The 22,918-nt window shown below is 36.2% G+C and overlaps 1 protein-coding gene across 7 annotated transcripts in view; it reads right to left on the bottom strand.

Moving 5' to 3' along the window:
• RANBP3L (RAN binding protein 3 like) overlaps positions 1-22,918 on the bottom strand; it is a 55,053-nt gene that overhangs the window by 4,374 nt on the left and 27,761 nt on the right. For 2 of the 7 annotated variants that reach the window (XM_001147154.7, XM_016953417.4), the window contains exons 2-13: positions 19,991-20,049; positions 18,688-18,727; positions 18,127-18,204; positions 14,184-14,255; positions 13,694-13,833; positions 10,665-10,768; positions 9,505-9,589; positions 6,169-6,271; positions 5,656-5,786; positions 4,184-4,304; positions 2,359-2,501; positions 39-225 (exon numbers count right to left, since the gene is read on the bottom strand). In XM_001147154.7, coding sequence (XP_001147154.2) covers positions 39-225; positions 2,359-2,501; positions 4,184-4,304; positions 5,656-5,786; positions 6,169-6,271; positions 9,505-9,589; positions 10,665-10,768; positions 13,694-13,833; positions 14,184-14,255; positions 18,127-18,204; positions 18,688-18,727; positions 19,991-20,049 — 1,263 coding nt within the window. Of the gene's footprint in view, positions 1-38; positions 226-2,358; positions 2,502-4,183; positions 4,305-5,655; positions 5,787-6,168; positions 6,272-9,504; positions 9,590-10,664; positions 10,769-13,693; positions 13,834-14,183; positions 14,256-16,930; positions 17,006-18,126; positions 18,205-18,687; positions 18,728-19,990; positions 20,050-22,918 lie in introns of all 7 variants that reach the window. The other 5 variants (XM_003310747.6, XM_009449276.5, XM_009449277.5 and 2 more) reach the window with 5 other exon arrangements.

The following is a 22,918-nucleotide window of genomic DNA, read 5'->3' as shown; positions in this document are numbered from 1 at the left end:
TTTTAAACCTCTGAACTAACAAAACAAAAGCTATTTACCTGATCCATTTTTAGTGACTTGGATGAAATCATCCTCATTCTCATCACAGCTTTCGCAGTTCAATTGTTGGGCTGTTTCTGACAGGCTTTCAGCTTGATTGACATCTCTCTGCTTATTGAAGCTTTGAAGTGCAACAAGACGATGATGTATTGCTGCATACAAATATGCTGTATCTTGGGCACTGGCCTGCATGAGGAACATTAAATTGTTAAGAAAATCATTACTATGTTAGCTACATTTTACATATTTTTAATCTTTCACTACTAATAAGGAAGGAATTACATGGCATAAATCTACAGTGTACATAGGTGCTAACAACCCTAAAAATTAAGCATTAAAAAGACAATCTTGAACCAAATTGCATTCTAAAATGTATACTTTTATAAGCAATCCCAATGTACACATTTTGAATTTAGACAGTGAAATTTTGTTATATAAAATTTCTATTTGTATTTAAATTAGTTAAGACCATCCCTCTTTCACTATTTTACACTATAGAAAATTGTAGGATGGCAGAGAATAAAGACTTCCATTTCCTGTCCATCACTTTGCTTGGACATTCCTCCAAACTACATAGCTTTGTGGATATGCTGAGCTCATTAGAGCAGTCTATGGTATTGTACCATAAATACAGCAGAAGTTCTTGCTTTTCAGTATTTTCCTATGCTATTTTAATGGTTGTTATTCATATGAAAATATAAAAACGATGGTAACAATAAAGTTGGCATAACATTTACTGTTAAAATATTATTTTTTTCAATTCCTTCAGTAAAACTGTGGGTTATTAATTTCATTTATATTAGCAAAATATAAGCAGCACAGGTATCAAATATATGCTTGTTTCCCTCTTCCCTTTATGAATGAGGAAATTATGGCTCAGAAGGGTAAAATGACTTGTCTGAGTTGCCAGTCAGCAAATTGGCTGAAAGTTGAATCCCAGGTTTTATCATTCGCATTAGTGGGATTAATGGAATAAATTATGGTCCATAATAGAATAGAATTATTTCACCTACTGAAACAATTTTTGAAGAATAAACTAATGTCATGAAGACACTCATTAACATTGATAAGTAAAATAACGTGTATTTCACAGTCATATTAGCTATTTAATCTCAGCAGCTTTTCTAAAGCCAATAATAAAATGTATAAATAAAATGTACTATTGTTACCATCATTTTGCAGATGAATAAAATCAGTTTAAAGAAGGCTAAGTAGCTTTCCCGAAGGTTATACGGTATGTACACTATGCTACATATATGTATGTATATTCTTACACACAATTGTATGTGTATACTAAAATAGAAGACCAAAATATTAATAGTGACCATCTCTGAAGATGGAATCTAGTCATGTTTAACAGGCTCAGTCTCTGGCATACTACTTTACCCACCTAAAACCAAGGGGGAATCTGGCCCAGAAGACTGGCAAGAGTATTAATACCTTAAGTGGTAAACGGGGTTTGTACATCATCTTACCAGAACATTTTAATGCTCAATATCACTTACACCTAACAGTACACTTACTGGTAGCTAATAAACTTTGGTTTTTCATCACAGGCACCTGCCAGGTTTTTTTCCATATTACTACATGGAAGCCAATTTATTTGTATTGTCACCTTCTGCCTGAACTTGGGTAATCAGTCTTCTCCAGTCAGTCCATGGGGAAATCCAGTTTTTTGGGGGGGGAGGTTGTGGTTTTGTTTTTGCGTTTCGTTTTGTTTTGTTTTTTTAAGCTTTATTCTTGCCAGCTCTCTTGGGTCTGGATCTTGTATTTGAGGTCAAGTATTCCTCTGCCAGGAACAGCTAAAGCTGTGCTCCCATCCTGTTACCTTGGAGATTTACTCATGTCCAGAATTGGAATTTGCTGTTGGACTGGTTGTTTTAACTTGCTAGCTCTGTGTTTTTCCATTTCCCACTGGTTCTTTTCCGGTGACCTAAAGGCTTTTTTCAATCTCAGCTTGCAGGATAACCATTAGGCTTCAAAGTCTGCTAACCTCTTCCTGGGAACCATTCCTGACAATAGTCACTTTGGTAACAGTAAGATTGTTCACAAAATTTCAATAGTAAAGTAAAGGGTAGAGATTTGATGGCATGTATCACACAAATGTCTTGGAATGAGTACCAATTGATTACATAGACTTTGGTGTTAATTTCTGAATTTCACATAAAATTTATGTCTTATGCTATAAACAGACATAATGAATGGCTGAGTTTTTGCCAATGGTACAGATTATTATACCTAATGAAAAAACAAATTAGTAATTGCAGACGTCTATTAATTTAGTAGGATAATCTTCTATCACTGAAATTTCTCACTTACCTGAATTAAAAATATTTTGATGCTATAGTCTTCTAAATCAGTAGCTGTTATTCGTACATTTTTGTGGTTTGCTCTTTGAATCTTCATTTGGGCCCAGAGTTTGCTGTTGAGGATCAGCCTTAGACTGCCTTGATTGCGCATAACTAAAATAGGAAGGTGACTACATCAGGCCACAGAACAGTTGACACAGAGGAATTTACCATTTTCAAAAGCAAAATAAATCTTGTAGTTGTTTTTCAGACTGTAGATTCAATACTAACTTGTGATTTGACTAGATTAAAACTTGATTTTCAAATCGTACTTTATTATGTTGGGAGAACTTTTTTATCTTAAATGCTGAAATTACACTTTTTTTGCTGTAATATTTAAAAGTGGTTAAAATTTTAGAACTCCTTTTAAGAACTGATGGTCTGAAGAATATTTGTCCACGAATTGTCTACAATGAAGAAAACCAAAACAAAAACCTTAAGTGTCCAAAAAATGGAATTAGTTAAATAAATTGTGGTGTAGTCATTCAAGAGAATATTATGAACCCATTAAGAATACTGCAAAAATAAATTTATTGATGTGGGAAAATCATGGTGTAATATGTAAAAGAAAAAATTAGGCTACAAAGCAAAATAAACACCATGAATCAGAACTTTTACAATCTATGTGTACATCTATATATACAGAAAACAAAGGCCAGAAAAATATATTCTGTTAATAGATGTTATCTCAGGAAGATAGGCCTTTAAGTGACTTTAAAAAAATTTTTTTCAGTCCATGCTTTCTGTTTTTTACAATGAATGTGTATTACCTGCATAATAAAAAGAAAGTTTCTTTTGGGGTTTGTTTTTTGTTTTTTGTTTTTCTTTGGGGATATTTTTTTTTCTTTGGCAGGCAGTGGAATCAAACCAGAGTAGTAAATAACTTGGACCTGCCTTGGGACTATTACTTGGTTGGGTGATTTAGAAATCTGTGTGCCAGTTACAGAACTGAAGACACTTTCTGTCCTTTTAATCTGAATTATATCTCTTAACCATTTCTTGAGTTTGATATCCAAAACTCAACAAATAACCTTATTCTTTGATCCAGTGTCTACCTGTGGTCTCCTCCAAAGTCTTGACCTCTCAAAATTGACCAATAAATCCATTCATCCTGCCCAGATCTCTCCCTGTGCTCTCTTTCAGTTTGGACCTCTGAACAATGCCCATTGCGTTATTTTGAATGCTAGCTCTCTTGTATTTTTAGGTTTGACTGGCTCCAGCTTCTGAACATCACTGTGCCTGCAGGATTTAATAACTGCACACCTTAGAACTAATCTCTTTCCTTAGAGACTAATCCTTCATCCCGACCCCCATCCCATGTCTGGGATGCCAAGGATAAATTATGGGACAAGCATTTTCTTTTAGAAGATCTTTTCACTTCACAAAATTATTTGCATCATATTCTTTCAAATAATAATAAGATTACTATTTAGGTGTGTGCTTGGCTCTGATATAAGTGCTTTACATGCTTTATCTCATTGAAATCTCTCAGTCACTCAATAAGTCATGAACTACAGTTATTCCCATTTTAAATTGATATAAGTAGAGTAGAGAAAGAGATTTAAAAACTTATCAAGGTCACTAGTTAGTCACTGCTGGAGCCAGAACTGGAGCCCATGCAGTCTAACAGGAGAGCCTACTTGAAATGGGAAGCTCCTATAGAAATATTTTCAATAGTCTGATTTTTTGGTGTATTTTATAGCACATCTCCAGAAAATGATGTGTACCTATATTATTATGAGTACACAGGAGAAATCCTGACAAATTATGGCTTGCTTTACAAAAGGATTCCTTACTTAGTCTTGACTGTAATGTTCCACAGTCAGTGCTTGCTGTGTCATTCAGTCTCAACGTTCCTCTGCCCCTTTCAATCCAGGATTGTGTTGTTTTGTTGAATATGAAAAGCTTGCAGTTTATCTAAATGACAATTTTTTAAAATGTCAAATATATAGAAAATTTTTTCAAAGTAAATTATTTCCTATGTTATGACACGTTTATATGTGTCTGGTCTTTTACCAAAATAATCTTTGTTAATGATTTATAAACCAGCTTTTAAAATATATTTAACATTTAGAAACATATAACTTTCGGATAGTTCAAACATCAAAAAGTAAAAAGACATACAAAGTGAAAAGGGCCCCCAGCTTTTATTTCCCATCTACCAATTTCCACCCCTGCAACAAGTAACCACTGGTGTAAATATTTTGTTTATCTTTCCAGAGATATTTGTACATACATACATGCCAATACATATAAATGTTCCCCCTCTTTTTTTTCTGTCAATGGTAGAATGCCATACATACTTTCTGATTTTTTAACACTATGTCTATATATACATCAACTTTTATATTAATTATTTGAGCTATATAATGTTATTTGAAAGTAAAAGAATCTTTGAACCATTTGCATGCTTCAATATTTTTAAAGACAGCATGATAACGTGGAGAAGTAGGATGTGATACCACAGGTTACCCTACTGCAATCATTACTACTGTGTACAAGAATCACCTAGACAGCCTGTTAAAAATATAGCATGCTGGAGCCTCACCCCTAACAATTACTTCAATAAGACTGGAATTAATCTAATCCAAGGGTTATGCTTTGAGACACACTTAAAATAAAAGTGTCTGTAGATCATAGAGGAAGTGGAGAGGAATGGAGAGAGTTTAGAGAAAAGCAGATGGAGAAAGGCAAAGGGAAATTTCTGCCTTGTTGGGAAAGGGTAAAGTTGTAGTAATTACATTTCATGTGCTTGTGCTGATGGTGATACTACTCAACATTAAAATCCTGTGATACTGTAGTGTGTATCTGTGAAATTCTTGAATTACATGAAATTCTAAACTTTTTTAAAGGAAGCTAAATTTTATATGAAATTCTAAACTTTTTTAGAAGGAAAACGAAATTCTTATTGGACTGAAATCAAGTTATCAACATTGTTAAACGTGTAAGTAGAATTATTTAATCACAATAATAGCACTAATTGTAAAAGCAAGTATTAAAGCAGGATACTTGGCTGTCTTATTTCTAAGGGACTAATGTGAATAGTTGTAAACCTAACAACCCATTTTCCTGCCAGGTACACATACAAACACAAGAAGAAAATAAATTATTGGTTCAATTTTTGAGAGCATCCAACATTTTTATTTAAGCAACTTAGTCTCCATGAAAACTATACTTCTGTCTGTATTTTTAAAGATGCCTCTTCTCATGTTAACTTTATTCCAAGTATGTAAATGCTACCAGAAAGAGTAAAACATGATATACAGACCTTTAACACATTATGTTCTGTTTCCTCCCCTGTTATAACATCAATTTTCTCCAGCAAGCATTTTCGTGATGGTTGGGAAGAGAATGCAGCAGCTGATTCAATTAGGGAAGTATTTTTAATAGAGTCTGTTCCTAAGAGAAAATGGGGAAAAAACACTTAAAAGTCCCCATTTTCTCTACTGTGAAAGTTCTTTGTTGCCCCTATTACCACATGTATCTACTTGGCTTCTTCTAGTAGTAAGTGATTCTAAAAATTCAGACTGCTTGAGTTGGTGTAAAATCTCCTTATCAATTCCCCCATAGCATTAACTCAAAAAATTTTTAAAGCTTATATATCAGATAATCATATTTATATGCTTTAATCTTTACCAAAATATTTGAAACACTGGATTATTGGTTTTTTAAATCTTATAGTAAATATTAATTTTACTTATATTAAATATTAATGTTAATAAATAAAAAACGGCAGACAAACTAGGTGAATCTAATGTTTTACAAATGAAAGAATTCTTACTTGAACTTAAAAAGTTGACAGGAAATTTCGGAATGGATTTGAATGGATTTTCCTTGGCATATGAATCATTTTCAAGTTGAGGCTGGGTGAGTTTTTGAGTACCCTGAGTGCGGAAAAAGATGCATTATTTTATTTAATAAAAGTTTTAATTTTATCCCTACTATGTTTGCAGTAAGACACTTCCGTTTTTCGTTTCAACACAGCAAGCAAACCTAGCTGGTATGTTTTTGTTTTGGACTTTCTGTGTGCTGAACAGAGAAATCGTCTCCATTGTTAGAAAGCCTTAGTTCTAATCCTAGAAAACATAATCTAGTTACCACCAGCCTACTTCAGGTGGGATCTAGTCCCGGAGGCAATGGGAAAGGTCTAAGGGCACAAAAGAAGGTAATAGATGTTCCACACTCTCACTAGACTAAACTGATGCCCAGGAGGTACAAAAGAAAGAAAAGAAAGAAAATGTGCCTTTAAACTCGGGAGTTAAAAAGTATAATTCAATTTAATATTACTTTTAATTAATTTACCATTAGAAATTTAAAGTGACAGCTCTGTATATAGTAATAGAAACATATACCAAGGTATTTCAGTATCCCCAGAAATTTACTCTTGCTATCCACTTTATGGAAAAAAACAAAAAAGTTATCCAGAGACCCCCACAAGATGTCTCAGAGAACATCTTTTTAGAAAAAATCCTAACTTTTCCTCCCAGACAATTTTTGCCAACAGTAGCTTTTAAGGCTACTTGGGGCTCTGTATGTCTGTTGTAATCAAGGCCTGCACAAAAAAAGACTAATTGACATGACATTTGTGATAATGTGTAGCCCTCTGCAAAACACAGAGAACTGGAACAATGATACTTAAGAACTTATGCTTATATTTTTTCCCTTATGAACTGAAAATTCTTTCACATTACTTAACTAGACATCAAGATATTCCCTCAAAATTGGTAGAGATGGGTATAATTATTTCCATTTTAAGAAAATAGAAACTGAGGCACAGAAAGTTTAAATGACTCACTCTAAAAACACATAGTCAGCCAATAAGCCAAGAGTGCATCTTGGCCCCCAAATCACAAGGCCAAAAATTTACAGGATTAGAGGACAAACACAAATTATCTCTATAATTCCTGTTATCCTTAAGATATTACCAACTTAAAGAGATAGTTCAGGTTCCTTTATAAGCCTTTATAAGTTGAGGTTCCTTTAAGCATTTAAAACGCCCACAGGAAATGTGCACAAGTGCCTTCTCAAACAAAACCTGTAGTCCTGACTATAGTTTATTTGTATAGGTATCTCTCTGCCTGCTCTTATTAGATTATAAGCACCTTTAGGGCACAGTGTCTCCTTTAGCTTGCATAACCACTTAGGTGGTTTTCAAACCTGCCTGTACATTGGAATCACTTGACACCTGGCCTCACCCACAGGCATTCTGAGCTAATTGGTCTGGAATGAGGCCAGGCATAGGAAATCCTTAAAAGAATGATTCTAACAGGCAGCCAAATTTGAGATCAATGCTTTATATACCGTAAGAACTCAGTACATGTTTGGTAAATTGAGTTGAATGTTAAGTTGATCCTGTGAGGTTTGGAAAGCATTGTCTGACATTTTACAGACACTGTGGCTAATCTGGTGTCAAACTTAGAAATAAATGATATGGAATAAATGTGCCTAAATATACTGCCTGTAAATTCACCATGGAGGCTGGTCCATTTTGGTTCACATCCAAAGGCATAGGTCACAGCTCTAGGATTGGTGAGTTGACCTTCATTTTGGGAATGACAGAAGGGTTCCTAAATAAACTAAGCCTTTAAAATGACTAACATATGAAAGCCCTAAAAATTTTGTAATGAGTTTGGGCGCAGTGGCTCATGCCTATAATCCCAGCACTTAGGGAGCCTGAGGCGGGTGGATCGCTTGAGCTCAGGAATTTGAGGCCAGCCTGGCAACATGGTGAAACCCCGTCTCTACCAAAAATACAAAAAGTTAGCCAGGTGTAGTGGTACGTGCCTGTGGTCCCACCTACTCGGGAGGCTGAAGTGGGAGGATCCCTTGAGCCAGGGAGACAGAGGTTGCAGTGAGCCGCGATCGTGCCACTGCACTCCAGCCTAGGTGAAAGAGCAAGACCCCATCTTAAAAAAAAAAAAAAAATGTAATGAACTGGCTTAACGAGTTGGTTCTTTTATTAATCTAAATCCGTACATGGGTTTTTAAATCTCTGCAGCTTCTTTGGGATTCTTCATGTAACTGGTATCCCTGAGACAAGCTAGGCACGTTCGAGCTATCTCAGCCACTTTCCTGACTTGAGTGAAAGCTGGAAAAGGTATGAAGATGTGATGGACCAGATAAAACCACAGGCATGGTTTTCCACAGCTTTCACTTTTCTGTAAAATTTTCCACTGTAGATCAGAGTTCTGTGGGGATCAGAGAAGCAGTTACCTCATTGCAAGAGGATGCTGAACATTAAATAAGGACGATGGTAATAACGGTGAGGGGTTTTCACTAGGCAAGTATATTCTCCTAGGCAAGTAAAGCACTATGAATTTTCTCTGAAAGCTAGCAAAAGAAAGTTATAATAATGCTTTTTGATGTAAGAGCTTGAAGTTAGGGTTGTGGTTAACTGATAAGAACAAATTGGCTCAAGCTTATAATCCCAGCACTTTGGGAAGCTGAGGTGGGCAGATGACGAGGTCAGGAGATCGAGACCATCCTGGCTAAGACAGTGAAACCCCACCTCTACTAAAAATACAAAAAAAAAAAAAAAAAAAAAAATTAGCCAGGTGTGGTGGCACGCACCTGTAGTCCCAGCTACTCAGGAGGCTGAGGCAGGAGAATCACTTGAACCTAGGAGGCGGAGGTTGCAGTGAGCAGAGATCGGACCACTGCACTCCAGCCTGGGTGACAGAGCGAGACTCTGTCTCAAAAAAAAAAAAAAAAAAAAAAACCGAACTGGCAAATAATTCTAAATGCATCTTGTTACAAAATGATGAAATCGACAAACTATTAAACTATCATTACCAACTGAGCTTATCTAACTATTGCAGATGATTCTGGGATTTCCTTGGGTACTTTTGGTTTAACACAAGTCAAAGAACTATTTAATATTTCACATCAGTAATAATGTTATAATTATACAGTTCCCTTCCTCTGTGGGTTTCTATTATTTTAACAACTAGGACATGCTTCCCAGGAGAATCTTTCCAGTTAAAGAAAGAAAATGTGCGTTTGAACTCAGGAGTTAAAAAGTATAATTCAATTTAATATTACTTTTAATTAATTTACCTTTAGAAATTTAAAGTGACAGCTCTGTATATAGTAATAGAAACATATACCAAAATCTTACCAAAACTCTTTCTACCATGTTTTCTCCAAAAACAAAATTGGAACTGCAGCTTTTAAAAGAACATTTATCTTCATTTGGTTGACATCTAAGAAAAAGAAATAAGCATTTACTATTTTAAATACATAGATAAAGCCATTGTAAACCTTGAAATAATCAGATAATTTAATAGATTTATGTAAATCAAATTTACTGCTCACTTTTGTTAGTGTGAATTTAATGAAAAATGAAGGAAAAATTCAGATAGTGGCATCCAGAGGTGATTGTCAAAATAATTTCCAGCTCTTACAGCATTGGCAGAGACCAGTCCTGACTGCCTCATGCCCATCACTGCACTGGCTGTGTGGTCAGCCAGGAGGGCTGCCCAACCCCTTTTGCTTTTCCAACACACCTTGTCTAGTATCTAATTTCCCCTCTTCTCTTCCTCAAGTGGCTGATGTTTTAGCAACCAGAGATCTCCAGGGCAAAAGCGAAACCCTGTCTGTTATAATTGAGTGTGCATTGGCTTAAATTTTTTGCCTCCCAGAAACTTTTTTTTAATGTTAAAAGTGTTTTTCATGATGAGAAACTCGAAGACTGGAAGCCCGCTCTTTGTAGACAGATGTGCTCAGGGTTCGGCATTGCATCCCCAATGCACATAGAAGGCACCTGCTCCCGCACCTGGACAGAGCCCAGTCATGTGAGTCAGTTTATATCCACAGGTAGTTTTAACCTCTCAGATCAAACATTTATCCATCACTAGTAATACTAATAAATATTGCAGATTTATACTGCTTTCCTTGTTGCTTATCTAACCTATGCCAATAAATAATGTATAATGCCAAAATAAAAGAAAAAAATGCTAGAGAGAGAAGAAGAGAGCCTAATCTACTAATCAGATAATTTATGCCCAACTAAATAAAAGTTTAGCCATACATTTTCAAAAAGTTCTCACCCAAGTCAATGAAACAATGAAGACAATCCAGTATTAATATGATAATATTTAAGTATCAGAAATATTTTTAAAAACATTTTAAACTTGTGTTTCCTATAAAATCTCCTTTCAAATGGGAATCTTGGCAATTTATCCGTACAAGGTCAGAAAATTATTTTCCATGAATGGTTATAATAATGAAAGAATGCAAGAATGAAAGGACAATGCTTCTATTTTCTCATTAACTTACCCTACTGATGTTGCACCTAAAAAGTGCTGGTTAGTAGACAGCTGGACTGAAATTCTAGCCCTTGATAAATTTTCACTTAACAAATAGGAATTTCCCTCAGAAATCTGAAAGTAAAGAAATCCATCAAAAAGTTTATAAAGACTACCTTACTATAGGACCATCAGACAAGGAAACAATAGTTATAGTTAAATATATTGAAAGCTTACTATGTTTAAGTACTGCCTTAAGCATTTTATGTACGATCTCATTTACTCCTTACAACTCTAACACTTTGTACTTCTATTGTCCACATTTTACAGGTGAGTAAACTGACACAAAAAACTTAAATAATTTGCCCAGGTCACATACAGTGGCGATCTGTCTAATACGGGAATATCGTAATATTCAGAAATCCCACCATGTTTTGTTTATTTTTGCCATTTTAGTCAAATTGGGCTAATTCTCATTTCTGGATTAGTAAAGCTCTCTTTCAGGACTATTTAATCCTGGGAAACACCCTAAGAATGTCACCATCCTAGTCACCCAATGTGAGAGAAAACCCCACTCATCTATTTATCTTGAAATTTTCAACTAGTAACATCCAGTTACTTTGCCTTATGTACATATGTGTATGCACAATACCTGAATTAATATATAAATGTAAGAGTGAGGAAATTTAGAATTGGAAGGAACCCTATACATTATCTGATCTAGTATTTACAATGTATTGTGGACACCTTCCTTCCTCGACCAGGAATTTGCAAAGATGTTTCAGGGCGTTTGTGTCTTTTAAAGCCAGATGGGTTATGTTTCCACTTAAATTTTTATTTCAATTAATAAAAATAATTTTGAGTACTTTTTCTTTTTTAACAAGAGTTTGACAACTGACAAATATGTATCAAGAGAGCATGTGCCATGGTTGGCAAAGATCGAAGTACATGCTCATTACCTAGTCATTCAGATAATGTATCTCTCAGCCAAAATGGTAGTTTTCACTCCTATGTTGGTTAAAATAGTTATTTAGGCATATATTGTTTAATCTATACATAGTAAGTAACCATTGATTAATGATAGGATGAAAATAATTTATCTGATTTTGATATACAAGATAATAAGAAATATAAAGATAATGGTTCTACAAAATCCACCTAGAGATAGTTTTCACAAAATCTTTAAATTACATTCATTTGGTCAAAATTCTTACATAGGATCTTATATACAGTGTGTCTCTGGATCTTCAAAGATCAATAAATGGAAAATTTAATGATGGGCATTAAATTTTCTTTTTAATGATGGGCATATACAGTAGGGCTTTTCAATAACTGGAAATAAGGTTTATTCCCTAGACCTTATAATTTATTCAAAAATAAATATAAACAATAGCTTGAAATTTTCTCTTAAGCTTGGATCATTTAAGAAGAAAATGGAAGAAATATATTAATAAATTTTATTTTTAAATATGCAATGCAATATTTACAAAAATTCTGCCAAGAAAGAAATATTGATGTATTTTTGATGTCATAACATGTAATTAAAATCTTGCTCTATATTTATAGTGCATGCCATTTTAAAATCAAATGCAATATAACTTTTTAGAAATTAGTCAACATATTATACTTTCTATTACATAATTTAAAACAAGTTAAACACCATGCATCACTTCTTTTTTCTCTTTTCTTTTTTGAGACAGTCTGGCTCTGTCACCAGGCTGGTACCATCTCGGTTCACTGCAACCTCCACTTCCCGGGCTCAAGCTAGGACTACAGGCACATGCCACCATGCCCAGCTAATTTTTGTATTTTTTGTAAAGACAGTGTTTTACTATATTGCCTAGGCTTGTCTGGAACGTTTTAGCTCAAGAGATCCACTCATCTCGGCCTCCCGAAGTGCTAGGATTAAAAGAGTGAGCCACCATGCCCGGCCACTTCACTTCTTAAATAAAAGTAAGGAATTACGTAACATGGTGATAATTATTACATTATATTTAAGTGAAAACAATAATATACTTATCTAAAATTGAAGACATGTTTTACTTAAAAATTACTTATATAGCATGCATAAATGATGAAATGATTTTTTAAATTCATAATGGATCTCTCCAAATCATATCTTACAAAGAGTTTAGGAATATAAAAATATTGGAAAGTGCTGATCAAGTTCAAGTCCCTTACTTTGCTGATATAAAAAGATGTTGAATGGGTGCTGTGTTTAGATAAACAAAGATAGCAGCAGAGGCAAGATTAGTACCAATCTGGTATTTTTTTACACTTCCGTGTTTCTGTCCTTATGTTCACTAAGGGAAAACAAAGCGAAACTATGTGACCAATCCTCAGTAGTTCAGCTGGAAACAAATGGCTAAGATGGAATAACTCTCAAATTCCAACCTACCTATCTTGAGTCCTATTCCTCCTGTGTCTGCTTCTGCTGGAAGACAGGTAGCACTACAGCAATTGAATATATCCCCAAACCCATATCTGCACGGCTTGTGTAAGTTACTGTCTGTTTAGAAAGGCCTACAAAGAGTGATTCAGACACTACATAGTTGGAAGTTAGAATTCTTATCTGTCTCTAGAGGCTTCCCAAACCCTCCCAACTACACTGTATAGGGAGTTCTCTGCTCCTGTTATACTGGAATATGGCTCTGAAATGAACCTCTGGTATGACCTAAACTGGCAAAGATACACTGTAATGTTGACCAGTTGGCGATGTAGAGAAAATCCCTGCCTCTTTTTTGACTACTGACTCTGGCCCCTGGCTCCCTCATTGCTGTCCCCATTCTCACACAGGGTCATTGCTCTGGCACAAGACCCCCAGATTTCCACTACCCAGTACTCAACTTTACAACTTTAGAGAGACCACAGATTTGTGAGACTACAACTCTCCAATGTCAGAGTACAACTTTGAAAAGTTTACCAAGGGCTTTATGCTATCTAGCCCAACAACAAAACAAAGCTCAGACAACTCCTGTTTCTGGATATGGGGCCCCCAAACAACCTACAAAAAGAAAGATGAGGGATTGAGGTCAGTTCCATTATCCTGGGCTTTCTCACCTTATTATTTGTTTTTTCTTTAGTCTTGCAAGATTCCAGTGCCTTGTGTCCAAATGTTTTTCTTACTTTTGCACAACTTCGAGCTTGAGGTAGCTGCAAAATAGCAGGTCTAATAACATGTTTAGAATGTTTCACAGGACCTTAAAAGAATAGAATTAAAGGATAAATATATTTTTACTGAAATACTCCTTTACTCCCTATTTTTAACTAATATAATTCTTATTTTCTAAAGTCATGTTTAAATGAGGGACTAGCGTTAATTAATCCAAGTCAAAATAACCATTGAGTTCCCCAACATTCACACCCTGCCTAGCTTTTGCCCAATAACTATTCATTTTGATCATGAAACCTGGCTTACTTGCATTATTTCTTCATGTTTTGTCACTCTGACCTACCTCCATGCCCCCAACACACGCACACATATAGGGAGATGAAAATATAGGTGGTAAAATATACAATTTCTGAGGTTCTTGAAATAGAAGCTACATACCTTGTTCAGCACTCTTTATATCAACACTACTTTGCACAAGAGCTGATGTCATAAAAACATTGTTTTTCCTCACTGTAAGAAAAAATATTTAAATTTTTTTAAATACAGAAGAGTGTCAGATTCTACACTATTTGGGGCTTAACAATCCCGTTCCGAACTCACCAGCAGATGTCGCAATTGGCACTAACAGAGTAGTAGGTAGTGCCCTCTGGAGCACTGGCTCTGCGAAAAATGGGATTGCCAGCCAGGCGCGGTGGCTCGCGCCTGTAATCCTAGCACTTTGGGAGGCCAAGGCGGGTGGATCACCTGAGGTCAGGAGTTCGAGACCAGCCTGGCCAACATGGCGAAACCCCGTCTCTACTAAAAATACAAAAAATAATGAGCTGGGCGTGGTGGCAGGTGCCTGTAATCCCAGCTACTCGGGAGGCTGAGGAAGGAGAATCTCTTGAACCCAGGAGGTGGAGGTTGCAGTGAGCTGAAATCGCACCACTGCACTCCAGCCTGTGTGACAGGAGCGAGACTCCATCTCAAAAAAAAAAAAAAAAAAAAAAAAAAGGTATTGCTGGATGCGTCCTGCTACATAGTTCTGTTTACTTTCAGATATCTAAGTGAAAATTAGGTGACTAGCAGAAAAGGCAGTCTTTTTTTTGAATCTTTAAATAGTGCACTGTCAGAAATTCTACAGACTACAAAATCTGAATTGGTAATGAACCCTCCGGCATTAATATATAGCTCTTATAGAATATTATAAAACTGTTAGCAAAGTCTGCCCACACTCCCTGACTTTTTAATGAGTATACCTGAAGAAAGAAGTAAAGATGACAAATCTGCTAGGTTATTTTTCTACAAGCATGTTGGTGGCGTAAGACTGTGGTGGTGGCTCCGAGTATAGAATTTCTATACATTTCAAAGGGATCTCCTCTTGACTGCAAATTGCAGAAACAGCAACCTTTGGCATTTAGTGAAAATGAGAAAAGAATAATTGCTTCTTCAAAGTATTCTTTAAGGTGTTATAAATGTTGGGGTAGAATCCCTTCTCTACTTCAGAGTTCAATTTAATGTTTTTTATGATCTTTATTATTGAACATCAACAAAAAAAGAGCCATATTTTTCTCCTGCTGAACACCACTAACATTCTGCACAACATAAAACAGAATGATGCTCTTTCTTTTTGTGTGAGTGTCCAGTAAAAAGTGAATTAAAGCAGGTGCATAGATAACTTAAAGTCATTCCTTTGTTTTATGTATAAATACAATAAAACAGAACACCTTTGCCTCTGGGATTAGGATCTCTATTTCTATGTCTCTCTCACTTTTTTTTTTTTCTTTGAGATTGAGTCTCTCTCTGTCATCCAAGCTGGAGTGCAGTGGCATGACCTTGGCTCACTGCAACCTCTGCCTCCTGGGTTCAAGCGATTCTCCTGCCTCAGCCCCCCAAGTAGCTGGAACTACAGGCGTGCAACACCATGCCCGGCTAATTTTTGTATTTTTAGCAGAGACCAGGTTTCACCATGTTTGCCACGCTGGTTTTGAACTCCTGGCCTGCAGAGATCTGCCTGCCTTGGCCTCTCAAAGTGCTGATATTACAGGCATGAGCCAACACGCCCAGCCAGGATCTCTGTTTCTCTTAATGTCTGAGCTTGTCAGTCAGGTTAGAAGGACTAGAGACACTAAAAAGTGTCTCTTCTGCATCTGAAAGTTACTTGATATACTGTTGCTCAGTCATGCCTGCAATTATTAATAAGAATACAGATTTATTCGTTGAAAAACTCTGTTGTTCAGGCCAGGCATGGTGGCTCACGACTGTAATCCCAGCACTTTGGGAGGCCGAGGTGGGCGGATCACGAGGTCAAGAGATCAAAACCATCCTGGCCGAAATGGTGAAACCCCATCTCTACTAAAAATACAAAAATTAGCTGGGCATGGGTGGTGTGCGCCTGTAGTCCCAGCTACTCGGGAGGCTGAGGCAGGAGAATCACTTAAACCCGGGAGGCAGAGGTTGCAGTAAGCTGAGATCATGCCATTGCACTCTAGCCTGGGCGACAGAGCCAGACTCCGTCTCAAAAAAAAAAAGAAAGAAAGAAAGAAAGAAAAAACTCTGTAGTTCCTGGGTAGAGGGTGATCAATTCAAATGAAGTGAGTAGTTTGTAATTTTTCTTTCTTAGTGGCAAACTTAACTTGGAAAAGGCAATTGATTGTTTAGTAGAAATAAAAACATGAGAATAGAGATCATTTTAATGTGGAGAAAATGCCAACCATTTCAAATATTTTATTATGATAAAATAGTTTTACTAAGCAAAACATTATAAATTTCAAGTAAAGAGGAGTAATGTTTTAATTAGTGGAAATTTTAATGGATTTCTATGCTAAGCTTAAAATATGAATCTAAAGCATAATTGCATGTTTTAAATGCTATTACATTATAAACTATGTAGATGGACAATAGTAAGTAAAATAATGCAAATTGTTTTTACTTTTATAGGGCTGCCTTAAATAAAATAATACTGTTATAAATGTGAAATCCTAAAAAAACATGAAGTTCAAACTTTCTACCAAAGGTAAAAACATATACTCAGAATTTGTGAAGTTAGAATTCATAAGGTATTCTTCGATGCATACTTTGCTAAGGCCTCTGTTTATTTCTAAAGTGTCAGCATTTTATGATCGCTAAGAAAGAAAAGTCATCATTAATAAGAATGATTTTGAAAAGTCAGTGTCAGGCTTGAGGTTCTAGAAACTCTTTATTACCTGGCCCAGAATGGGGGAAGGTTGGAAGGTTAGTGACGGATGAACATCTCATTTGCTTCTGAGACAAGGTTGACACTAAAAGCAGATTGCAAACTAAAGTCAGTAAGAAAGTGGGTTTTTTGTTTTGTTTTCATTTGGAGTTTTGCTGTTTTGGAAAAATTTCTGTATCACTAATTTAGAAAAATCTTTTTATTTCTATTAATAAAAATGAGTACATCTGATGAAGATGATAAATTAATTTCCATTCAATTCCATTCAACAGTAAATATTTATTTTGTGGTCACCATATGTAAGACACTATCAACCATGAAGATGACCTCGAGGAACTCACAGTGGAGGAAAAATATATACATAGATGCTGTATTACAAGGTGGAAGGCATAGAGCTCATTATAAAAGGAATCCCTGGAGTGCTTTCAGCATAGAAGACAAGCAAACTAAGTTACTGGTTTACTCAGAATACAGTGTATGATAAAATTATTTTCAAGGGGTAGGCATCCATTTATTTAAATAGGCGGTTACTTTTTTTTTTTTTCTTAGGAGTCTCACACTGTCACCCCACCTGGAGTGCCGTGGAGCAATCTCGGCTCACTGCAGCCTCCACCTCCCAGGTTCAAGAGATTCTCCTGCCCCAACCTCCCAAGTAGCTGGGACTAGAGGCACCTGCCACCATGCCCAGCTAATTTTTTTTGTATTTTTAGTAGAGATGGGGTTTCACTATGTTGGCCAGGCTGGTCTCAAACTCCAGACCTCATGGTCTGCCCACCTTGGCCTCCAAAAGTGCTGGGATTGCAGGTATGAGCCACCGCGCCCAGCCTGTGGTTACTTTAAAAATGGCCTTTTCTCCTGCTTGCAAAGCTAATACATGCTCAATGCAGAAACTTTGGAAACATAGCAAAATACAAAGGCATGGGGTACAGGGAGGAGACCAAATCACTTGCAACTCCTCTACTTAAGATAACCACTGCTATCATTGTGGCTTATGTCATTTTGGTATTTTTTCCAATGCTGATAAATGGAATGTTTAAATACTGACTAACTGTACCATTGTATAGCTTGTTGTTTTCACATAACAATATATTATAAACACTATTCAGCTGGCAAGCTTTTAACATTACCCTTTTGAAAAGTTTCTCAGTAATTTTGCATTCAGAATAAACATAACAGTGAATAGTCAACAGTCAAGGCTATACATACCTCCCTGGGACTGAGAATCTGTAATATGAAAAGTAAAAGATGAAGACCGTACACGCTTTCTTGGAAAACCATTACATTCTGCAAGAAAAGCAATGGAAAGGCTAAAATTACTTGTGATAATAAATTATCCTCAACTCATGATAGGGTAGGATAAACAGAATTTTCTTTTGTCTACACAGATCATCATTTGATAGCACATTTTAAATATTGGGGTTAATAGTTTGCTGATTGATTATAAACCTATAGGCATATCATACTAGTATGAAACAATTAGAAATGAGTGGTGTCAGCAATAATTTGTATATGCATTCTGAGGTCTACAGAGAATGCTTTTGATAGGCTAAGGGGCAGGGAGTGGAGCACAATGAATTTTAGTCACTAACATCAGTGTTCTCAGGGACCTATATGTCATCTTTCAAAACAAAAGTGAATCTACTGGCATATTTAAAAAAAGAAAAAACATTAACTTTCACATAGTCTGTGCCACATGCCAAAATACTTGTGTCTGCTAATTTTGTTTGTATAAAGATTGATTTTGGAATACAGGATGAAAATCATTACCTGGTTCTGCTGCTTCATACAGGGTGTCTTCTGCAGGTCTCTGAAAGGAAACAAAACCACTGAGGAGAGCTGAGTATTTGCCTTTGTATTATGTTGGTGCAAAAGTTATTGCAGTTTTGGCAATTAAAAGTAATGGCAAAAATTGCAATTACTTTTGCACCAACCTAGTACATCAGATTTCCACCCTGCCACTTTACAGAATTCTCAGAAGCCAGGGCTAATAAGCCCGGCCAGGACAAAGCAGTTCACCTTCCTTCGTTCAGCACATAGTCAAGAAAAAACAATGTCTAGTCCAGTGGTTTTATAGTTCAATGGCTGCAGATTCGCTTGTGGAAGTTAGTTTAAAATGTGGATTTTGAGGCACCTATTCTCAAGATTCTGAAGTGGTTGTTCTGGGAGGGGGTCCAGGAATCTGCTTTTTAAACAAGGGCTTGGAGGTTGAGTGTTTCTTTCGTTTAGTGTTTTTGTGGGTAGTAGGTTAAATTACCTGCATGGGTAAGAATGAATACCAAGAAATAAGGTAAAATGAGAATCTAGTGGAGTTTTTTGTTTGTTTAGAGATGAGGTCTTTTTCTGTCACCCAGGCTGCAGTACCAGCAGTGCAATCATAGCTCACTGCAACCTCTAACACCTAGGCTCAAGCAATCCTCTTGTCTCAGGCTCCCAAGTAGCTGGGACTGACTACAGGCACATGCCACCATGCCTGACTAATTTCTTTTTATTTTTTTGTAGAGATGGGGTCTTGCTTTATTGATCAGGCTGGCCTCGAACCCCAGGCTTCAAACAGTCCTCCCACCGTGGCCTCGAAACGTGCGGGGATTACAGGCACAAGCCATCATGCCCAGCAACTAATCTTACTGTTGGTCTTTCAAAACGAATGATTTTATTATGATGCCAAAAAAAGCAGACAGAGTTCAGAAGATCCCTTTTAAATCAAATATTGTAATTTAGAATGTGTTTTTTTTACCCAGTTTTAGGCTAGGTCAGTGGTGAGGACTCATATGAGGAATTGTAGTCCTCCTAATCTCTTTCAGCTCCTCCCCTTTTCAAGTTACTCCAACTAAAGATATTACCATAGCGAAACAGTATGTTATCCATAGCTGCAAGACAAGACCTCTGGCTTCCCATTCCAGCCAAACTGAAGTTTGTAAATCCTGACTATATAAATAATCTGGAGGCACTACTCTGCTAGTAAAGAACAGGATAAACCTATGCAGCCGTGATATCTTTCAGGATAGCTAGCTTCCTGAAATATAATTGTCTTTGTCAAAGTAAAATTAAACAAATAAGTAGTCAATCTTACCTTAAAAGTTTGTTCTCCCTTTTCAAAAACAAATATGGGTTGAGCAATGACAGATTTTTCTGTGAAAAAAAAAGAAAACAGGCAAGAAATCAAAGCATACTCTAACATTTCTTACATCATCTAAAAATATTTGAAGACTTTTTTTTTGTTTTTTGTTTTCTCTGCATTTGGGTAAAAGCCAAGCTATTTTACGTGAATACTATCAATTGCACATTTATAAATAATTTAACAGTTAATTACAGAAATAAATACTTGGGGGAAATGATAGCAGTATGTTTCCATAAATAGATAATCCCATTAAAAGAACATGCTTTAAGTGTTTAAGGAAAACAAAATATAATTATGTACCTTTAGAATCTCATCAGAGCATAGCGATTAACACCATTGCTTTAAGAATAAAAAGTTTCAATGAGTGAAAAATCTAATCTAGGAGTAGTACTTCCACTTAGGTTAGATGTGGAGGTATAAATGATATGTATGTATGCATTGCATTACAACCTTAAAATATCCAGAAATAATTCATATTTTCTTCACTAGTCATACACCACACTTTATTTTTAATATTTAGATAAAAAATTAGTCTTACACAGTGTTATAAAGTAGGTAAAATTTGTCTTCAACCTTGCCAGCCTTATTAATGTTTTGTATTTTCTTATCTTAGATATGGCAATAGAGAGAAACTCATTCATTCTAGGGTATACATAAGTGATAACAGCTTTAAATATAAACGCTCCAGAATTCTTAAGAAATACTATGTGGTAGTTAAGGGCTTGGGCTCTGAAGTTAGTTTAGATAGGCATGTGTTCAAATATAAGTTACATCACTAATTGACTAACTACTTTGGGAAACAATGTATCTTTACCTTAGTTTCCTCATCTGAAAAAAAAAAATCAAGATTAAAGCAGTACTTACCTCATAGAGTTTATGTGAAGATTAAATGAGACTTTTAGATATAATTTTTTAAATTTTAACAAAAACAAAAAAGCCTTAAAGAAAGGTTACCTGGCATTCCACCAATCCCCATTCTAAAACTCGTAGCTATCATTGCTAAATGATGACAACACATTCTGGATGAGACCAAGTAAGACCTCAGAACTTTTCTCAGTATAGCAACCGTTACCAACATATTGTCTTGGCATACGCTGAGGTAATTTGCCATCCCTGAGCTGAATAAATAAAGCTGTAGCTGACAAATTTCAAGAAACTACCAGACATATACAACTTTTAAATGCCAGAAAGGGATTCCCCATTTCTCCACAATCTTATCTCATAAGAGTTTCATAATGTCTGCAAACACCCTCTGTGAATTTCCTAGAGTCATGTGAATTTGGATACCTCTTTTCAGTCCAGTGAAATAAACTGTTTAGTGTTTAGTGGGGTTTTTTTGTTTGTTTTTGTTTTTTGTTTTTTTGTGAGACAGAGTCTTGCTCTTGTTGCCGAGGCTGGAATGTAATGGCCAATGGCTCAATCTTGGCTCACTACAACCTCCACCTCCCGGATTGAAGCGATTCTCCTGCCTCAGCCTCCCGAATAGCTGAGATTACAGGCATGTGTCACTACACCCGGCTAATTTGTATTTTTAGTAGAGATGGGGTTTCACCATGTTGGCCACGCTGGTCTCGACCTCCTGACCTCAGGTGATCCACCCACCTTGGCCTCCCAAAGTGCTGGGATTACAGGTGTGAGCCACCACGCCCGGCCTTGTTTAGTTTTTTTATGCAAGCACTTACCATGCTGTCTTCCCTTGGAGCCAAGTGATCCCCAGCAGAAAATCTTCACTAACATATTGGCATTACCATTCATATGAAACTATAGCTCAATTCTTTGTTGTTTCTCAAAACAAGCTCCTTTTCCGGAAATTATGTTAGATTTAAGCAGTGAGATTTGCAGAGACTTTGAAAATAAATAGTTTTCGTGAATGTGCAGTGGAATATTTATCAGTTAGAATAATAAATGTGACTCTTCTAACCTGGGCTTAGGACAGTCATCCCTAAACAGCATGGCTTGACCTAAGCCTACACAAATAATATGTTGACCTTCCCTCTATCCAAGCATATAGCTAAAAACATGCAAAAGTGATCTTCAATGGCAACATTAAAGAGGAAGTCACAAAGAGTACTTGCAGCTTGGAGGGCATATAGCAAAGTAAAAAGGCCACCTTTATCCATTAATTCAACACATATTTATTGAGCATCTTTCTTATGCAAGCACTGTGCTGGGAACTAGGGACACATGGTCTAATTGAAGGTGCATTAGTGGCAGCGGAGCCACCTTCCCTCCTTGACACTGCCCAGAACTTGGTTAGCAAAGAGTTAACCTTCATACTTCTTCCACCTAGATTCTCTCCCCTTCTCCCAAACAATTCTCTTAGCTCCAAAGACTGAGTCAAAAGTAAGCATTTGTCAAGCCATTGGGTCTACAGCAGATTTTTTTACCTGACCCAGTAGGAGAATCTGAAAATAAAAACAGAGTCCTTAAAATTATATTTTTAAAATGTAGCCTTTTTTCCTTTCTACTGTAGTCATTAATCCATTTATTCAACAAATATGTATTGAGAAATGACAATGTACAAGACATTTTGCATGGTATTGTGGATGTTAAAATTAAGTTTAGCCTAAAGCTACCTTCTTATAAATTCTGCCTGAAGATTTCCCTGTTCATAGTGAACTGGATGTGTAAACAGACTGGAAACTACTCCTCTACCAATCGCTGAGTTTTGGCCAATCACAGGAGGCCAACTCTTCAAATAGAGGAAAAGCCAGCTGTAACCAATCCAGCTGTTTCTGTATGTCACTTCCATTTTCTGCAGGTCACTTTCCTTTTTCTGTTTCCTTTTTCTGACCACACGCCAGCACCAGAGTCTCTCTCAACCCATTATGGTTTGGGGGCTGCCTGATTCGTAAATTGTTCTTTGCTCGATTAAACTCT

The sequence above is a fragment of the Pan troglodytes genome, chromosome 4 (assembly GCF_028858775.2).
Source record: "Pan troglodytes isolate AG18354 chromosome 4, NHGRI_mPanTro3-v2.0_pri, whole genome shotgun sequence".
Classification (NCBI taxonomy): domain Eukaryota; kingdom Metazoa; phylum Chordata; class Mammalia; order Primates; family Hominidae; genus Pan; species Pan troglodytes.
This window is presented reverse-complemented; position numbering and strand designations above follow the sequence as displayed.